The sequence below is a fragment of the Salvelinus namaycush genome, chromosome 20 (assembly GCF_016432855.1).
Source record: "Salvelinus namaycush isolate Seneca chromosome 20, SaNama_1.0, whole genome shotgun sequence".
Lineage (NCBI taxonomy): Eukaryota > Metazoa > Chordata > Actinopteri > Salmoniformes > Salmonidae > Salvelinus > Salvelinus namaycush.
This window is the reverse complement of record NC_052326.1, coordinates 46321604-46338868: the sequence shown is the minus strand read 5'-3', so window position 1 is coordinate 46338868 and position 17265 is coordinate 46321604. Positions and strand designations below refer to the sequence as shown.

At 46.8% G+C, this 17265-nt stretch overlaps 1 protein-coding gene and 1 long non-coding RNA gene across 4 annotated transcripts in view; one reads left to right on the top strand and one right to left on the bottom strand.

Moving 5' to 3' along the window:
* LOC120065420 (histone-lysine N-methyltransferase SETD5-like) overlaps nt 1-11870 on the top strand; it is a 43350-nt gene extending 31480 nt beyond the window's left edge. For all 3 annotated transcript variants that reach the window (XM_039016421.1, XM_039016423.1, XM_039016422.1), the window contains exons 8-23: nt 311-735; nt 916-1033; nt 1428-1537; nt 1689-1998; nt 2175-2249; nt 2371-2520; nt 2628-2978; nt 3194-3451; nt 3681-3804; nt 4260-4537; nt 4755-4811; nt 4969-5457; nt 7933-8228; nt 8496-8623; nt 8892-8980; nt 9287-11870. In XM_039016421.1, the coding sequence (XP_038872349.1) occupies nt 311-735; nt 916-1033; nt 1428-1537; nt 1689-1998; nt 2175-2249; nt 2371-2520; nt 2628-2978; nt 3194-3451; nt 3681-3804; nt 4260-4537; nt 4755-4811; nt 4969-5457; nt 7933-8228; nt 8496-8623; nt 8892-8980; nt 9287-9919 (3891 nt within the window). In that variant the 3' untranslated portion in view covers nt 9920-11870. The remainder of the gene's footprint in view (nt 1-310; nt 736-915; nt 1034-1427; nt 1538-1688; nt 1999-2174; nt 2250-2370; nt 2521-2627; nt 2979-3193; nt 3452-3680; nt 3805-4259; nt 4538-4754; nt 4812-4968; nt 5458-7932; nt 8229-8495; nt 8624-8891; nt 8981-9286) is intronic.
* A 615-nt stretch (nt 11871-12485) lies between these two features.
* Nucleotides 12486-14104, bottom strand: LOC120065423. Its single transcript, XR_005478671.1, has 3 exons — nt 14030-14104; nt 13815-13915; nt 12486-13707 (listed from the first exon to the last, which is right to left on the bottom strand). It is a non-coding gene; the product is annotated as an uncharacterized LOC120065423 (long non-coding RNA).
* Nucleotides 14105-17265: the final 3161 nt, after the last annotated feature.

Genomic DNA, 17265 nt, shown 5'->3' with positions numbered 1-17265 from the left:
TGCCACTTTGTGTTGCACCAGGAATCTATTGAGTGACCTATGTTCCATTGAGCATAACACAAAGACACCAATCACCTTATTATGACACGGTGCAGGTGATCTAGAACACAGTGCATTACCCAGACACCCACCCATGATAACACATGGGTTTCTAAACACTTTGACATGGTATGATTCCAAAGCAAGAAGAAACACGTTGTAGACCTGAAATTGTCTTAGAATGAAGGTGAATAAAAAAAATGTTTTAAGTATATTTATTTTTAGCACGACACTGCTCTGAAGTAAACACTCTCCTCCCACCCTCCCCCAGAACTCCACGACGGAGGCCAGCGCGGTGGACGAGACTACAGCGGAGGGCTGGGAGAGCCGCATCCGCCAGTGGACGGACCAGTACGAGGAGGCTACAGCCAACCAGTACAGCGCCGATGTCCAGATGCTGCTCCAGCTGCACCGTGCCGTTACCACCGAGGGCGTGGCGAGTGAGACTACCTCACCGGCCCAGGTCAACGCCTCGGCGGACGCCATGGACACAATTAACCGTACAGAGCTGGCGTGCAACAATACGGTGCTGGGCTCTCAGATGCAGTTACAGCTGGGGCGGGTGACGCGTGTGCAGAACCACAGGAAGGTCCTGCGGGCGGCAAGGGATCTAGAGCCAGACACCCTGATCATCGAGTACCGGGGCAAGGTCATGCTGAAACAGCAGTTTGAGGTCAACGGACACTTCTTCAAAAAGTATGCATTCTCTGAAATAAGGCAAAATATTCATACGATGTGGAAGAATTGTGTTAAACTGCACCATTGTTTAAAAAATGTTTTATGGAGGAAATGTATGCTGTATTCAGTATAAACATTAGCACTGTAAAATATTATGCAAAAATGCACATTTGGACATTATTTTGACTTTTTTTTTAGGCCCTACCCCTTTGTGCTGTTCTATTCCAAATTCAACGAGGTGGAGATGTGCGTGGACGCGCGGACGTTTGGGAATGATGCACGCTTCATCCGGAGGTCCTGCACGCCCAACGCAGAGGTCAGCCATCTTGGTTTTGTTTGTTTGTTTTCTTCAAGAAAAGCATTGGGTGCATCTCAATCGTCTCTCCCTCTCCTCATCTCCGGTCGTTAGTTCAGTTCACTCATCTCAGGTGAATTTAGGTCAGTCAATCAATCAAATGTATTTATGAAGCCCTTTTTACATCAGCAGATGTCACAAAGTGCTATACAGAAACCCAGCCTAAAACCCCAAACAGCAAGCAATGCAGATGTAGGTCTCACCTATCCAGATCTCTGACTTCAGCGTAGATGAAGGAAAGGAGATTAGGAGAGCAGGCCACTCAGGACTATTGAGACGCACCCTTCTAGAGGGAAATGGATACAGTTATGATTATATGTCCTAGATAGAAGACATGCCTCTGTCTCCTCTCCAGGTTCGGCATATGATCGCCGAGGGCATGATCCACCTCTGTGTCTACGCTGTCACGCAGATCCCCAGAGACGCAGAGGTCACCATCGGCTTTGACTATGACTTCAACAGCTGGTCAGTGTCAATTATATCTATAAAGACTTTTTTACATCAGCAGTTGTCACAAATCACACAAAAGACTGTTTCTCTCGTCTGTCTCTTGACTCCAAAGTGTCCAGTATCTTTGGGGTTCAGATCAAAATCCTATGTATTATCATTATTACAGTAACTATAAGGTGGACTGTGCCTGCCACAAGGACAACCAGCAGAACTGCCCTGTGCAGAAGCATAACCTGAACCCGCGCGAGACCCTAGGCTGCCCCGGCACGGGGTCGCTGCCCCCAACCTCCCAGCTCCCAGGGCACACGGGGGCAGAGACGCGGCGGCGGAAGGCCCGGCGTAGAGAGATAGAAGGGTCAGGCGGCGGCCCAGGACCGGGCGGGATGTCGGACGACAGTAACCAGCCGCCCGAGGAGAGTGGTGAGGTCCGGGAGACGCTGCAGGGCAACGGCAGCCTGGGCAACAGCGATGTTGAGGTGTGTGTGAATCTTGGTGCAAAGGTGTGTGTGTGTGTATATACAGGCAGTTAATGTTGAGGTGTGGCAGTTTGTAATGGAATGTGGTGCTGTCCCACTAAGACACATGGGGGTGTATCCACTGTGCAGTGAAAATGTCCCACATTTATCATTCACAATGTGTATGTGTGTTACAGGAGGGCCTCCTCAAGCAGGAGGAAGGAGAGGAGGGCGAGCTGGACCAGAACGGAGTCCTCATCTCCAGTAGACAGGTATATGCTGCCTAAATCATCGCTTTGACATCATTTCCTGTCACACTGACCAACCCACTGTCATAATATGGAATCATAGTATTAGTCTTCAGTTCGTAATCCACCCTCTCTCTCTCTGTAGAAGAGGACGTCTACCACAGGGGGCATAGATGAGCCCAAACAGGAGGGCCTGGAGTGCGAGGAGTGGAGCAGAGGGAATCCCACGGGGAGTAACCCCACACCCCACCAAGCAGGGCTGGGGATAAGCACCCGTCGTGCAACTTACGCCACTGTGAGTCGGACTTCCCTCCCCCTTAGCGCCACATTGTCTTTTTGAACTTTGTGTCCAATTATCCAATTTAATTTATCCCTAAACAGAATCTCCCTCTCGGTCTCCAGGAACCCTCCTCAGCAGCCGACGCAGACAAGACCCAGACGTCCGCCGCTCCCCTCCCGGCCCCCCTTGCTCCCCCCAAGCCTCCCCCGGCCCGCTCCTCCAAGCCCCGGCCTAAGAGCCGTATCTCGCGCTACCGCTCCAGCTCGTCACAGCGCGCCCGGCGCCAGCGGCAGGCCCTGGCCCAGCAGCAGGTGGCCCTGGAGCAGGGGGCGGCGGCTGAGATGCAGGAGAGCCCCCTGGGGGCCCCTGGTTCAGAGCTGGGCCTGGTGGACGGAGCACTGGGAGTCGGGCAGGTCTTAGACGGAGAAGGCCTGAGTGCTCTGAACAAGGGCAACCTGCCCAAGACCAAGAAGGTGAGAGGGATGGGCCTGGCTTCCAACCACCTTTTTGGGGATTTAATCATTATTATTAATTGACCATTTATTAAACCAGGAGAACTCTTTTGAGGTTAATTAAGAACCTCTTTTTCCTTGCTGAATTACAGATTTATAGGCTAATATCAACACAATACATATATCACACACAAACTTGACAATTTGTCCCTAAAAAGTCTCCCCCCACCCTCCAGTATCTGGTGACAGAGTGGCTGAATGACAAGGTGCTGGACAAGGCAGCCCAGCAGGAGGTGCCCACGGTGGAGCGGCAGCTGCGCATCACCACCGACCCCACGGTGCTGGCCACCACCCTCAACATGCTGCCGGGCCTGACGGCCTCGCCGCTCATCTGCACAGCGCCCAAGCACTACGTGCGCTTTGGCTCGCCCTTCAACCCCGAGCGCCGGCGCCGGCCCGTCAGCGTGGACGCAGCCTACGGCTCCTTCAAGAAGGTACCGGTGGAGAGAGACAGAGTTGTGGGAGTTGTCATAAAGTTGGTTATGGGTTCAATGGAGAATAGGGTAGATGGGGAATGTAGTGTAATGTGTAGCAGGTGCTCGAGAGGGAGGGGGCTGTTGGTCTCCTTTCCCCTAAAGTGTGCACTTGTTCACTTCCCTTCATAAATGTGAAAAAGTTTCAGTATATTGTCTCAGGCTGATATCTATTTGTATCTGTGTTCAGAGATGGATCCAACAGGCCCAGTGCGAGAGTGGGCCGTGCTCGGGAGGCCTGGAGGACGGCACCGAGTCCACCTCCTCTCACCAAAGTAACAGCAGCAGCTCCACCCCCAACCCTTTCAAAGCAGGTATCTACCGCTTTTTAGTCTGTTCACTGTCTACTAGCAAGTCTAGTAGTGTTTGTAATCTAGTACAGATCTGATTTCAAATACGTTGAGAATTCGTTTTAGGCTGGGTTTGCACTTTTGGAACTTTTCTATTGGTTCCACTGCAACATCCAAACTCAATTAAGCACAGATACAATATTTGAAAGGATTTTTAATAGTTTTTTGAAGCCACGTCTGGTGTAGTGTTCTTGCAGTTGGAGGTTATTTCAAATTGATCTCAAAATAAATGTTGATTCAACATAGATTAATAACCAATTGTTTTACCTACTTTGTCCTAATTAGTCAACCATGCACGTCATTTAATTTTAAATTAACTTAACACCAAATGAAGATCCTTTTAATCATCGGCATACGCTGACACCTGTCACAGCAGATAATCTGAGGCTATTGCTTTCTTTCCGCTCGCCGCTAAAAAGAACTGGCGGCACCCCCCAAGAAGCGGCGGTCCATTTACGGCCCGGAGTCGGAGGCGGCTCCACCACTTCCCGGCTCAGAAGAACACAGTCTGCTACTGCGGCCCCTGTCACCCATCACGCCCCCATTGCCCTCAGACCACCCCCTACTCAGCCCCGCCTCCTACGCCGCCCCCGCGCTGCTGGGTCGTTATGGCGACGAGGAGCACCGGCTGTCCAATGGCTATTCACCGCTGCCCTCGCTGCCCACCAGCCGCTGCAACACGCCGCTGCAGTTTGAGGTACTGGGGACACGGAAAACGCCCCTAGAACACACACAGACACAAATATGACATACTGAAATACACACACACACACACACACATACAAAACGATGGGCCACCCGAACAGGAAAATTCAGCATTGAACTACAGTGCATATACATGGTTGTTTTCACTGTGCTACCTATCTGTTTGTAGTGGTATTTAATGTGTCTCTCCCTCTTTCCTACCCATCCAGAACATATCGTCTCCAGAGGCCTCTCCTGTGCACAGGCCGGAGTCCATCTCTCCAGAGGTACGTACCCCACAGACCCAGAGCAGCTGTCAGAGCACTGAAGCCAGGGCTAGATGACTTTCACTTTAGTCTCACGGGACAGGGAACACGGGCTGGTGAGGGCAGTTTTGTGTCAGTGTTCATCTTGTAACTCTGTTCTCCTCTGCTCCACCTATAGCCGTGCCTGCGGCCAGACTTTGACGCCCAGTGCTGCGCCCTGCAGTTTCCAGACCTCTCCCTGTCCTCGGGCCTGGAGAGCCCCGTGCCCGCCATGTCGGATGACTTCACTCTCCTCTCGGCAACGGGGCCTCCTCCCGACACACAGGGGCCGCTCACCCCCTTGGCACCGGGTACCCCGTCCGAGTCGGCCCAGCAGGCCAGAGAGCAGAGCTTCAGGACGGAGTTCAACCTCATCTACACCTGCTCCCCGCTCAACGCCAACCTGGGAAACCTCGCCCCCGCTGCCCCCACCGACAGGCGCATCAGCCAATCAGAGGGAAGCTATTCCCCGGCCGAGTCCTTCTACAGCACCGTGAGTGGCCAGGGGATCCTGGCGGAGGCGGGGTCTGACTCGCTGTCGCCCTACGGCGAGCCGCACTATGGCGGCAGCTACCCGGATGGCGGCACGCCACCCCACCACACCAGCAACCCACCACAGAAGAAGAAGGCAAGTCCTCCAACTCGCTCAGCTTCTTCCTGCTTTAGTAGGTCATGTGTGGAAGTAGTGCCTACATGCTTATTGGTATAAAGTCTGAATTTGAGTAGAGAGTGATATTGAGACTGGTATGAAATTTTAAAGGATACTCAGTCATTGTGTGGTCTTTACTTGCTTTGTGTTTTCTATTCACTATGTGTCAAATAGATCAATTGGTCTCAGTGACTCCACATCAAGATAATTAAATCAAAATAGACCTGGGGTAATTATTTTCCAGAAAGGCTACATCGTTTTTTTTATTTTGACAAATTGTTACATTTATCTTTTCTATTGTCTGTCAGTTGGCTGCATGGACTTTCAGCTGTCTTTAGAAAGGAATAATACGGGACTTCTAGAATGATTTCCACATTTCTCTTTATGTGTACTGTCTCCTACTGCAGCTAGCCCAACAGGTTGTGTTGTCCACCCTGTCACTCCCCCTATGCTCCTCCTGAAACCTTTGCCAAGTCTTTCTTCCACTGTTTTTTCCAAGGCAGAGGGCCATCCTGCAAACCATTAGTCTGCTGACAGGACAGCCAGATTACCAGGCTATAGCAGTAAGACGTGAATACAAGACAGTACAAAATATGGTGAATATTTCCATACGACCATTTAGAAGTGTGCATGTAAATATTGTTTTGCATTTGCATACAAACCCCACCCCCGTCCGCCAAACCCCCCCCTTCTCCAAAAACGTACCATGAGTATCATCAATTTATCTAAACATCCATTTATCTAAACATCTCTATATCTAAACATCCATTTGTCTAAACATCTCTATATCTGAAACATGGTCACCCCATCGGCTCGGAGTGCCATACAACGAGGCTGATGGTTCATGATATCATCTTCAGCCTGGCGAGGTTGGGCCAGGCCTTGCTGGCTTCACTGGCCATTTGTCTACGGTCCACCTCATCCATAGTTCTGTCCTCCTGTGCCTGCATCCTCTTTCACCAGCCTTGACCCACGCCCAAGTCAGATCATACCAGCAGTATGGCCAATTCCCATCTAAGAACCATACTAGCCGCCCTTCAAGAGGCACCCCTAAGGGTCCAAGGACAATCAGAAGGCCCATAAAATAAGCCTTTGGAGCCTGAAGCTGTTCTAAGGGACCAATTGGAATCAAAAGGCTCTAACAAATACAGTAGTCCTCAGATCCCAAGATCCTAGTGCGTGGCCATTCTTCAAGTCCTAAGGCCCTGATGGCAACCCTATGGGTATAGGTGGGGCCCCCTGAGTGCCTCCCCTACCCTTCTCTCCGCCCTCTTTTGGTTCAGCTCACCGCACCCCGATAGCCCTGATATCGGACTGTCTATTCAGCCAGCCTGCTCCATATCTCTCACCCCCCATCCCCCTGGACCCTCCTTAAGTCTCCTGCCTTTGCCATGACAACATTCCGCCGGACTGTTCTCGCTCATTGTCTCTGAGTGTGGGTATGTGTACCGTAGTGGGTGTGGGTATGTGTACCGTAGTGGGTGTGGGTATATGTACTGTAGTGGGTGCTCTGTGGTTCTGTTTACATTGTGTTCCTAGTTTTCGTGTCTGACCTCACAGTAGTTGCTTTGTGTGATGTTTCATTTGACGATGATGATGACAATGACCAGTTGCCTGTGCTGATGTTAGATTTTGACCATTACTAACTATCCATAAAGCACAGAAAAGCTTCAAAAGCAAACAGAAGGTTGGTGCGTGAACATGATTGCTTCCCGATTCTGGTAATGGCACTGATACCAATACTCTGGTACAAACATGTATTGTGGTTACCATTCAGCAGGTGGTTGGTCCCAACACTGTAAGGACAGTGCTGAAGCTATACTGGATTGATTCTTTGTCTTTTGTCATATGACTCGTTCCAATGGTCATCCCTCCCAAGGTATAGTTTTTTTTTGCACCTATCAACTTCAGATAACCACGCCAACAGAGGATGAGGTTGACCAATCATAGAACAAAATAGAACTTCCAGGATGGTAGAAGTATTAAATCGTTGACCAATGCTGGTTGCTCATCCGGTTAAAAGGCTCTACACAGTCTTCTCAATGGATCCGACAGAGATTAGTTTGCGTTGCTCTCTACATTACGTAGTTCTACGTACTTTTGTGCTGCTGAATTTTTGGAACGCCACTCAAACGGAGCTTGGTAGCTCTATTTGCGTAGACTGCGACGTCACTGTGGAGAGCCCTTTAGGGTTTGGGAACATTTAGGATGTTTGGTCTTTTGGACAATCAGTTGGTAACATGTAAGTGAACGTACATTCAAGGTAGAGTCGTCTTAATAGTTGATATGATGCATGACGTTGTCTGTCCATACCGCTCTGGTGATTGATAACGGGTGTCGCAATGCAACCAGTGGTATTGTGTGACACCATGGCGTGTGTAACCTCATGGCACTAAGCCTGTACATATGGCTGACTAGGAGTGGTTCTTTTCCCGCAACTCCTCGACTCCTCAGGTGTCTCTGCTGGAGTACCGTAAGAGGAAGCAGGGGAGCAGCAGGGACCCTGAGCACGGGGGCAGCTCCCTGGGCACCCCCACCCGCCTCGGCTCCATCTGTGCCAGCGCCGAGTCCCCCAGAGGCCCCCATTCCCTCCACTTGCAGCCCTCGTCCTCCCCCCACAGCTCCTTCTCCTCCCCCCCCCAGATGGAGGAGGTGAGCCCCCCAGATAACCACCACCACACCACCACCTCCCACGCCCTGGGACCACCACAGCAACAGCAGCCCAGGGATCAGGAAGGCACCAGCCACTGGTAAGACTAGATATCGCTGCCACACCACATTCTCTCACAGTACTTTGTTCCCTGTCACTGTTTTCAGACATATTCATCTTTGCTGTCTCACCTTTTTTATGTTGTGGTGTTGACTGGTGTTTGAGACTATTTGCTTGGTAAGGTGGGACCATTAGCAACCTGAGCCCCGTGCGGTGTCTCCAGACATAGACAGCTCATCTAAACATAAACCCCTAGTGTGATTGAACGTACTGTACATGACGGTGTTGGTGTTGTGCATTGATCCAGGATGGTGCCCACGACAGTAGAGCGGCTGAGGGAGGGCCAGGGCGTCTTAGAGCGGGTACTGAGGGGCTCCCTCAAGATGGACCGCATGCTGAAGAGGACGGATGGCTCGGCTGCTGACAAGGACCCTGGTACTGTACTCGTTTTCACTACCAGTTTTTCTCGTTTTCACATGAATGTGGCGTAGTAGAAAGTTCAGACCAGATGTCCTCCTGTCCACGTTATTGTCTGAAATATAGACATCTAGGTGTGTTTAGGCTAAAGTCCAGGTTTGTGTTGTCTGAAATGTAGATATCTAGCCTAGTTTGAAACACAGACAGTTGCTGAGTTCAGAGGTTTCAGGGAATGTGCATGCATGTACCATCTGTTAAGTTTGTGTCCTGTTGTGTGTTATCCCAGATGCAGACCGGTATGAGATCCAGACAGTTCCCCTGGCCTCTCCCATGAAGAGCCCACAGAGATACAGCCCGTCTGTCTACACTCACCAGGTATTGTCCTACGTCATTTGTGAGAATGTAGTGTTTTGTCTGGGCTGGTTCTTGTTTTGTCTGGCCAGCGGTGTAATCATTTCTTAAAAACAGCTAGCGTTTCTGTTGGACAGGCTCAGCAAACCGGGAGACACCTACCTGAATCTGTCCAATAGAAACGCTAGAATAAAAAGAAAATACGTTTTGTAACGGTTTTGATTACACCTGGGGTTTTTTTTGGGGGGGGGGGGGGGGTGTTAATTTGTTTGAGGTGTGTACTGGGTGTCAGGTTAATTATAAGTAATTTGTGTGTTTTGTCATTCTAAGGTGCAGCCCCCCTTATCGGAGAGCCAACATCAGACAGTGGACAGTCCGACCTTCCTTCAGCAGAGCGCGTCCTCTCCATTCCATGGCTCCTACAGCCCCTCGGCCCCCCTTCCCTCAGTTCAGGGCTTCTACCCTCGTCTGTCTCAAGACCACTCGCAGCATCATCCACAACAGCCCCTCAACTCCCCATCCTCCTTCCCCAACCAGACCACCTCCTCTGCAGACTCAGCCCTATGTGGGGCTTCCAGACCACCAGGAGGCGCTCTGCACCAGTCGAGCGGCAGCAGCAGTATGGACGGGTCCCACACGTACAGCGCCGGGAGTCAGCTAAAAGCCAGCCTCTTGAACAGCGGGTTGTCAGGGTCTCCTACCCCTGGCTCCAGGGCTCACGGCAACCCTAAAACAGACTTGGGCGCCAGTGTGGCGGGGAACCACACCTCCAGACTGAGCCAGCAGCTGGCGTCCCGGGGCCTGAAACCAGGCAGCCCCGGGCAGACGGTGCTGCAGGCCGGCTCCAGGCTCCTGGCGGCCACCGCCGGCCAACACTACCCGCAACGCGGGGCACCACTCAGTCCGTTCCAGCACCCCCCCATACAGGGGCCGGGAGTAAGGACACAGTCAGGAAGCTTTTAGGATGTTGTGTTTGTGTGTGTGTTTTTGTGTGAGAGTGAGTGAAATGGTGTACCTCCTCTCCTAAACCCTCTGGAGAAACTAGGCTTGGGGATATGTACAGACCTCCGAGGAGCCACGACTGCTTCTTGTATGCTTCTTGTATTTCTCCTTATTTTCTGTCTTTCTTTTTGCAGAAAACAATTTACTGTGTTCTGCGTCTAGCTAATCGAGGAACTTCAACACCCTCAAGGAATCAATGGAAAAAGAGGAAGAAAATACATGTTCAACAAAAAAGAGAAATCATTTGTAATTTGAAATTACCCTAACATGAACAGACTGTGTAAAACAGGCTAAGTAGATGGTGAAACTCAACCATGAGTATCTGTACAAAGTGTTTTTTTGTTTTTGAAGAAATGTACCTGTTGTTTTGGTACCTGGTTTGATAATGCTGAGATGGCAGCAGAGATTTTGTTGAGGTAACTTTCTGTTTTTTGGCCAGCAGCAGGGTCAGTCCTGCAGTATACACGTGTTTAGTTTGGAAAGGGTAAACGATACCAGCAAGAGCGTGTGTGTGCATCATCCGTTAGAAAGATGCAGAGAGGGTGGCAGTCATGAGCTCCCTAAAAACCATTCCATATGATTTCTAACTTTTTGTGTAAAATGTTTTTCTGAAAACTCTTGATCTGTATTTCACTGTTTGATTTTCTTCCCCACGTTGACTGTTTTCATTTGCTATATTACTACTTCACAGTAGATTTGCTTTGTTGTACTTGAGTCAAACAGATCTTGTAATTCATGGTGCTGCAGTTGTTTTCGTTTTAAGTTATTTACAGTTAAATCCAGTTATGTTTCCCACAAATCGGTTGATTCAACTCGCCATCTGTAATTTGGAATCAAACTTTTGCCAGAAATGCATCCTAGTAATCGTTAAAACCTTTTTGTGCTGGAATGCAGCGACAGAGTGAGAAGTAATTAGAATATATATATATAATTTTTTTTACTCCGTTGTTGGGTTTGTCGTCTCGTTTGAATCCTGTCGGATTATTTTTATCAAAATGTATTGAGAATATATTTTTTCTCTCCTTCTGACCATTCCTTGCATTCCGTATGCCACCTAAGAAAACAGGAGGATGGTTTGAACGGTATAAAAAAAAGCTGCTGTGTTCTCCTTATTTGTTGCTGCTTCAAGAAGTCTCACTTTCCACAGAATGCTGTAACCCTGTTTTATTAGGGTTCTTACCAACTGAATACTAAACAAAAATATGAAAATCACAACGCAAAATTAGTCATGTGCCATGACCACAGCATTGGGACTTTTAATCAACGTTAAATGACATTGCTGATGCAGGCTGGGAGTTGTATTACCCTAGTGACAGGAAGATGGAAATCGTTCGAACTGGACGTTCTAATTTGGTTGGGAGTAAATGTCTTTGGGGCCCCAGGAACCACACTGGGGCTTCGGACAGAGGGACTGGCCAGCTTGACCAGACACTTGACCTTTCTTTTTATTGCCTCATCCACAGACGTAAGGTACTCACTTGTTACATGAATGTTTGACAGAAGACTTCTGAGAAATGTCACCCAAAATTACCAGCACCTTAAGTAAAGAAATAACCCCTAAAATGAAACAAAAATGACAATGTATGAACATGTGTACTTGTATAAAATGTGTTAAACTGTAAAAAGAGAAATCTAGTACACTAAATTTGCCGCATGATATTTCTTTTCTGGGACTGACCGATGGTCGGATTGGGATGATTAGGTCTGTTGACAGTCTTTCTTTTTACTCTTCACTTTCGACTCCCAGAGAAACTGGACACTGCATTTTTGAGGGGGGGGGAATGACGTTTAACTCGTTTTTGTTTTATTTTTTACACAACATAGTGGTGACTATGTGGATTCCCCCATCCAAAAGATAAAAAAGCAGAAGAGATGTAATGCATTTTCATAATAAAATACTGATGATAATGTATTTAGAAAAATTGCCATGTTGATATTTCATGCACTAAGGTATGGTACCCGTTCCCAAAAACCTGTTGAAGAAATAGTGAACATTTCTTTACACATTATGTAACACTGCCATGTTTTGTTTGAAATAATTGATTATATACTGTACACACAGTGACGTGAACGGTGAAATAGCTCCATAGCCTGACAAACCAGTCGACGGGTGAGGCTAGGGAGTCGCCCTGTAAGGCTGAGTGAACTCCAGTCAAGCTTTCTGCTGAGCAATTCATCACTGACAGTTGTGTGAAGTTACACGCTCTGCCATGCACAGCTCAAATCTCAGTGCGGGTGAAGTCGCAAAGCGTTTGCGGAGCCTGTATGGAGCGTGCATAGTAGAGTGTAAATCCAGCCTAGGTTTGTGAAGTTGACCGATGGCGCTCTCGCTTCCTCACATTGAAAACATAGCGGTCTGCGACATACAGAAGACTGAACACCTACGAAGGAACCGATAGGAAAATATCACGCATATAACTATAGACCTTTGTAACACTGCATGGTAATGAAGCTGATCTGGTTGAGATTTGAGGGCCACATTCGGGCAGTGCCGGGTAATGGCGTCGACATCTAGAAGCACGTCTTGTGGCTTGTCACGAGGTCAAATCAAACTTTTATTTGTCACATGCTTCGTAAACAACAGGTGATACAATATTGACATATGGTCGGAGTCCTCATCAAACTACTCAATTGGTCGCTTACGCCCCGATCACACCGACAGTCATGGCATTTTGGTACACCAGAAGTACATTCATTTCTAATGGAACGCTGAGTTTGCTTTGCAGAATTGCAGAGGCAGTTACAGTGTGTTCTGTGTGATGCATAAATTGGATTTATCGAACGTATGCGTCAAACTGCGTAGACTGCTTGACAGAAATGGTAGCAGAAAGTTCATGTTGAACTTTTGTTGCACACAAATCCAGATGATACCACCTACTATTTTGCGCAATGACACTATCGGTGTGATCAAGGCGTTACACCTCAATCACACCTTTATTTTTTATTCGACCTTTAACTATGTTAATCATTGTGTAAAATGGTACGCGGCATCATCTGGATATGTGTGCAACAAAAGTTCAACATTCACCTTCTGCTACCATTTATGTCATGCCGTCTACGCATACGATTTGATGCATACGTTCGACAAATCGAATTTAAACAGAAAGCACTGCAACTGCCTCTGCAATGCTGCATGGCAATCACAGCTTTCCATTGGAAATGAATGTACTTTTTGTGTACCAAAAAACAATGACACTGTCGGTGTGATCAAGATCAGTGGTCACTAAAGTAAGGAGAGGAGGGCAGGAAGCTGAGCAATCATATTGGGATGATAGGATACTACTGTACAGTCAGAGTATGTTGCTACTTTTTATGGTACTTGTGTTTGAGAATCTATTGGAATTTGAATCTATGCCCATTTGGAATCCGTGCCAATTGAGGTCCTTCTGTCCCACATTTTAATAACATTAACACACACACACATTTATTGAAACGAAGGACGAAACTTTTGGAGTTGGGTCGTTCAATTTGGGAATTGGTTCCTTCTTTGATTGAACAAGTTGACAAATTGAAGGTTGGATGTGGTCTGTTCTCTGCATGGTAACTACTTAATTCAAGAGGTTGTCCACAGCCAGAGTCTTGCGATCGTGTATTTTGACTGTAGGGGGGCATAGGTGTCTGTCTGCCTTCACCAGATCCAGCTGTAGGCTTGACACTCCACCTCCGGGAACTCCGTATAAACCACGCGGTAGCCACACTCCGTTGGAACCCGCTGGCACTTGTAGGGCCATGTTGTAGGTTTCATCGGTCTGGGGATATGAACGAAAAAAGACGTGTGATATTGGCAAAAACGGAATTCATGTTTGGTTTATATATTTGACTTGCATACTGTCACTAATTTGGTCCGTTTACTCACGAGAGACAGAAGTAGCCATTTTCGTGGTCGGTAGCACTTGTTACAACCCCTGTAGAAGGTCTGCCCAGGCTCAAACGAAACCTCTTTGTAGATACACGGACCTGCAGTCAATGAATACAGAGAACAATTGATAACGGTACAGGTTGTTACATTGCACTTTCAACTGTAATCTGGCTATGGCATGCACAAATGCAAGGATTTGCAAATACACTCACGAGAGATCTACGTGATCCCAAACTATACTGGCCAGCATTACTTCAGCTGGCCAGTAGAGGAAGATGTTATATTAAACTGCTGAACGGTAAAGCCTTCCACACTAAAGAGGAGGTGACCCAAACTTGAGAAATAGATTCATTCAATGTACACTACCAGTCAAATGTTGACACACCTACTCATTCAATGATTTTTCTTTCTTTTGACTATTTTCTACATTTTAGAATAACAATGAAAACTATGAAATAACACATGGAATCATGTAGTAACCAACAAAAATGTGTCAAAATATATTTTATATTTGAGATTCTTCAAAGTAGCCACCCTTTGCCTCGATGACAGCTTTGCACACTCTTGGCATTCTTGCAACCTGCTTCATGAAGTAGTCAACTGGAATGCATTTCAATTAACAGGTGTGTTTTGTTAAAAGTGAATTTGTGGAATTTAATGCATTTGAAACAATCGGTTGTGTTGTGACACGGTAGGGTTGGTATACAGACGATAGCCCTATTTGGTAAAAGACCAAGTCCATATTATTGCAAGAACAGCTCAAATAAGCAAAGAGAAATTAGAGTCCGTCATTACTTTAAGACCGTAAGGTCAGTCAATCCAGAACATTTCAAGAACTTTTAAAGTTTCTTCAAGTGCAGTCGCAAAAAACCTCAAGCGCTATGATGAAACTGGCTCTCATGAGGACCGCCACAGGAAAGGAAGACCCAGAGTTACCTCTGCCGCAGAGGATAATTTCATTAGGAGGTACCAGCCTCAGAAGTTGCAGTCCAAATAAATGCTTTACAGAGTTCAAATAACAGACACATCTCAACATCAACTGTTCAGAGGAGACTGTGTGAATCAGGCATTCATGGTCAAATTACTGCAAAGAAATCACTACTAAAGGACACCAATAATAAGAAGAGACTTGCTTGGCCCAAGAAACACGAGCAATGGACATTAGAACAGTGGACATCTTTCCTTTGGTCTGATGAGTCCAAATTCGCGATTTTTGGTTCCAACCGCCGTGTCTTTGTGAGGCGCAGAGTAGGTGAACGAATGATCTCCACATGTGTGGTTCCAACCATGAAGCATTCTGCAGCGATACGCCATCCCATCTGGTTTGTGCTTAGTGGGACTATCATCTGTTTTTCAACAGGACAATGACGCAACACACCTCCAGGCTGTGTAGGGGCTATTTGACCAAGAAGGAGAGTAATGGAGTGCTGCATCAGATGACCTGGCCTCCACAATCACCCGAACTCAACCCAATTGAGATGGTTTGGGAGGAGTTGGACCGCAGAGTGAAGGAAAAGCAGCCAACAAGTGCTCAGAATATGTGGGAACTCCTTCAAGACTGTTGGAAAAGCATTCCAAGTGAAGCTGGTTGAGAGAATGCCAAGAGTGTGCAAAGCTGTCATCAAGGCAAAGGTTTCTTCTACTTTGAAGAATCTCAAATATAAAATATATTTAGATTTGTTTAACACTTTTTTGCTTATTACATGATTCCATATGTATTATATCATAGTGTTGATGTGTACAATGTAGAAAATAGCAAAAATAAAGAAAAACCCTTAAATGAAAGAACTTTTGACTGGTACTGTGTATGAAAATGCATTATCACATTTAATTTATGGTACAATCTTTATCTAGACTGATTTGTTGAGGTTTTCTGGTAATTTCTGGGGTTATGTTGAGTAGTTTGTTTTGTCAAGTCACTTCAATTGATGGAAGAAATGTGTGTGAAATGTTTCTATTTCTATTAACAGAGCCAAATTAGATTTTTTATAGGGTGAAAATGTTTATATTTTACCCAAACCAGATTAGATTATTTATAGGGTTATAATGTTTCTATTTGATCCAAGACAAATTAGATTTATAGGGTTTTCTACTTTCTTTCTTTCACACCAAGGTAGAACGGAACACATGCAAGCCCCTTAAAATAAGGAATTTATTGTCTTCAGGGGAGAAATTACTAAACATCTTACTGTGTTAAAATGACTCTTCAGAACTTTTGTATAATTTCAGCCAGTAGGTTTGAAAGTGAGCCAAAACGGGTCCCTGTTTTTTGTCTACTACGTCATTAAAATGTGTACATGGTCATCCATTTAGTTTATGTTACGTCTTAAATATGTTACGAATCTTATTTGTACAATATGTTACAAATTTGTTGTGCTTAATATCTCGGACTGCCTCTTCCAATAGCTCAGATTCTTAAAAACAGACAACTCTTACCTGTGCACCAAAGGATGAATGGCAAGTTACCAGAAACATGTTACCCTTCTCTAGTAGTAAACCAATGTGCTACCGAGAACCATAACAGGTTCAGAACCCTTTTTTTTTGTTCCAGGTAGAACCTTTTTATGAAAGGATTCTTAAAGGGTTGTTTGTTGGGTAAAATGTTTGGAACCAAAAAAGGTTCTCCCGCAGCGACACCTGAAGAACCCTCCATTAACCCTTTTTTCTAAGAGAGTATTTAATCAAGGTTGTACTTCACCTGCGAGTCTGTAGATCGCTGCCTGGGTCACTTGACATGTCCAGATGAAACTTAGGGACAGACACAAAGCCCAGAGACAGACTAACATGCTGGGTCCAAATGCACGTCTCATCCACGCCATTGCGGCCCAACTCCACTCCAAAAAGTCACAAGAAAAAAGAAACAAAGAAATCTCTCTGAGGAAGAAGCAGGTCTTCACACTCCACTAACCTCCCGACAGCAGATGCTAATCGAGGGGAGTGAGTGAACATGTATGTTTTAGTGAGAGAGCGTGAGCGCCGGAGGTCGGTTTGTGAAGAAGCTGGGAACAGGTTCTTTAAGCGAGGGGGGGACCAGATGGTTCGTCTGAGCCCTGTCAGAGTGTGGAGGTCTTAATTTTCACTGCTCAGTGATCCCTCACTCCAGATGGCCTTTATACCCTGTCCAACACCTGCTCTGACAGCCAAAGTACCGCACAGTGAAAAAGAGAGAGGGAGAGAGCGAGAATGGGGGGATAGGGTGGGACTGAACAGACATTTCTGTGCATGTTTCTTTCATCCCTCCTTTTCCACTCCTGTCTGTTCCATTCCTGTCTGTGCTATTCCACTCCTGTCTGTTCCATTCCTGTCTGTGCCATTCCACTCCTGTCTGTGCCAGGGAGCACCCCACACCCCCGAAGATGTTGTGGGGGTGCTGAGGAGTATTTTTCTCAGCTCAAACAGGAGTAATAAAGGCCTAGTGCACACATGTATTTTTTAATCAGGGGGTGCT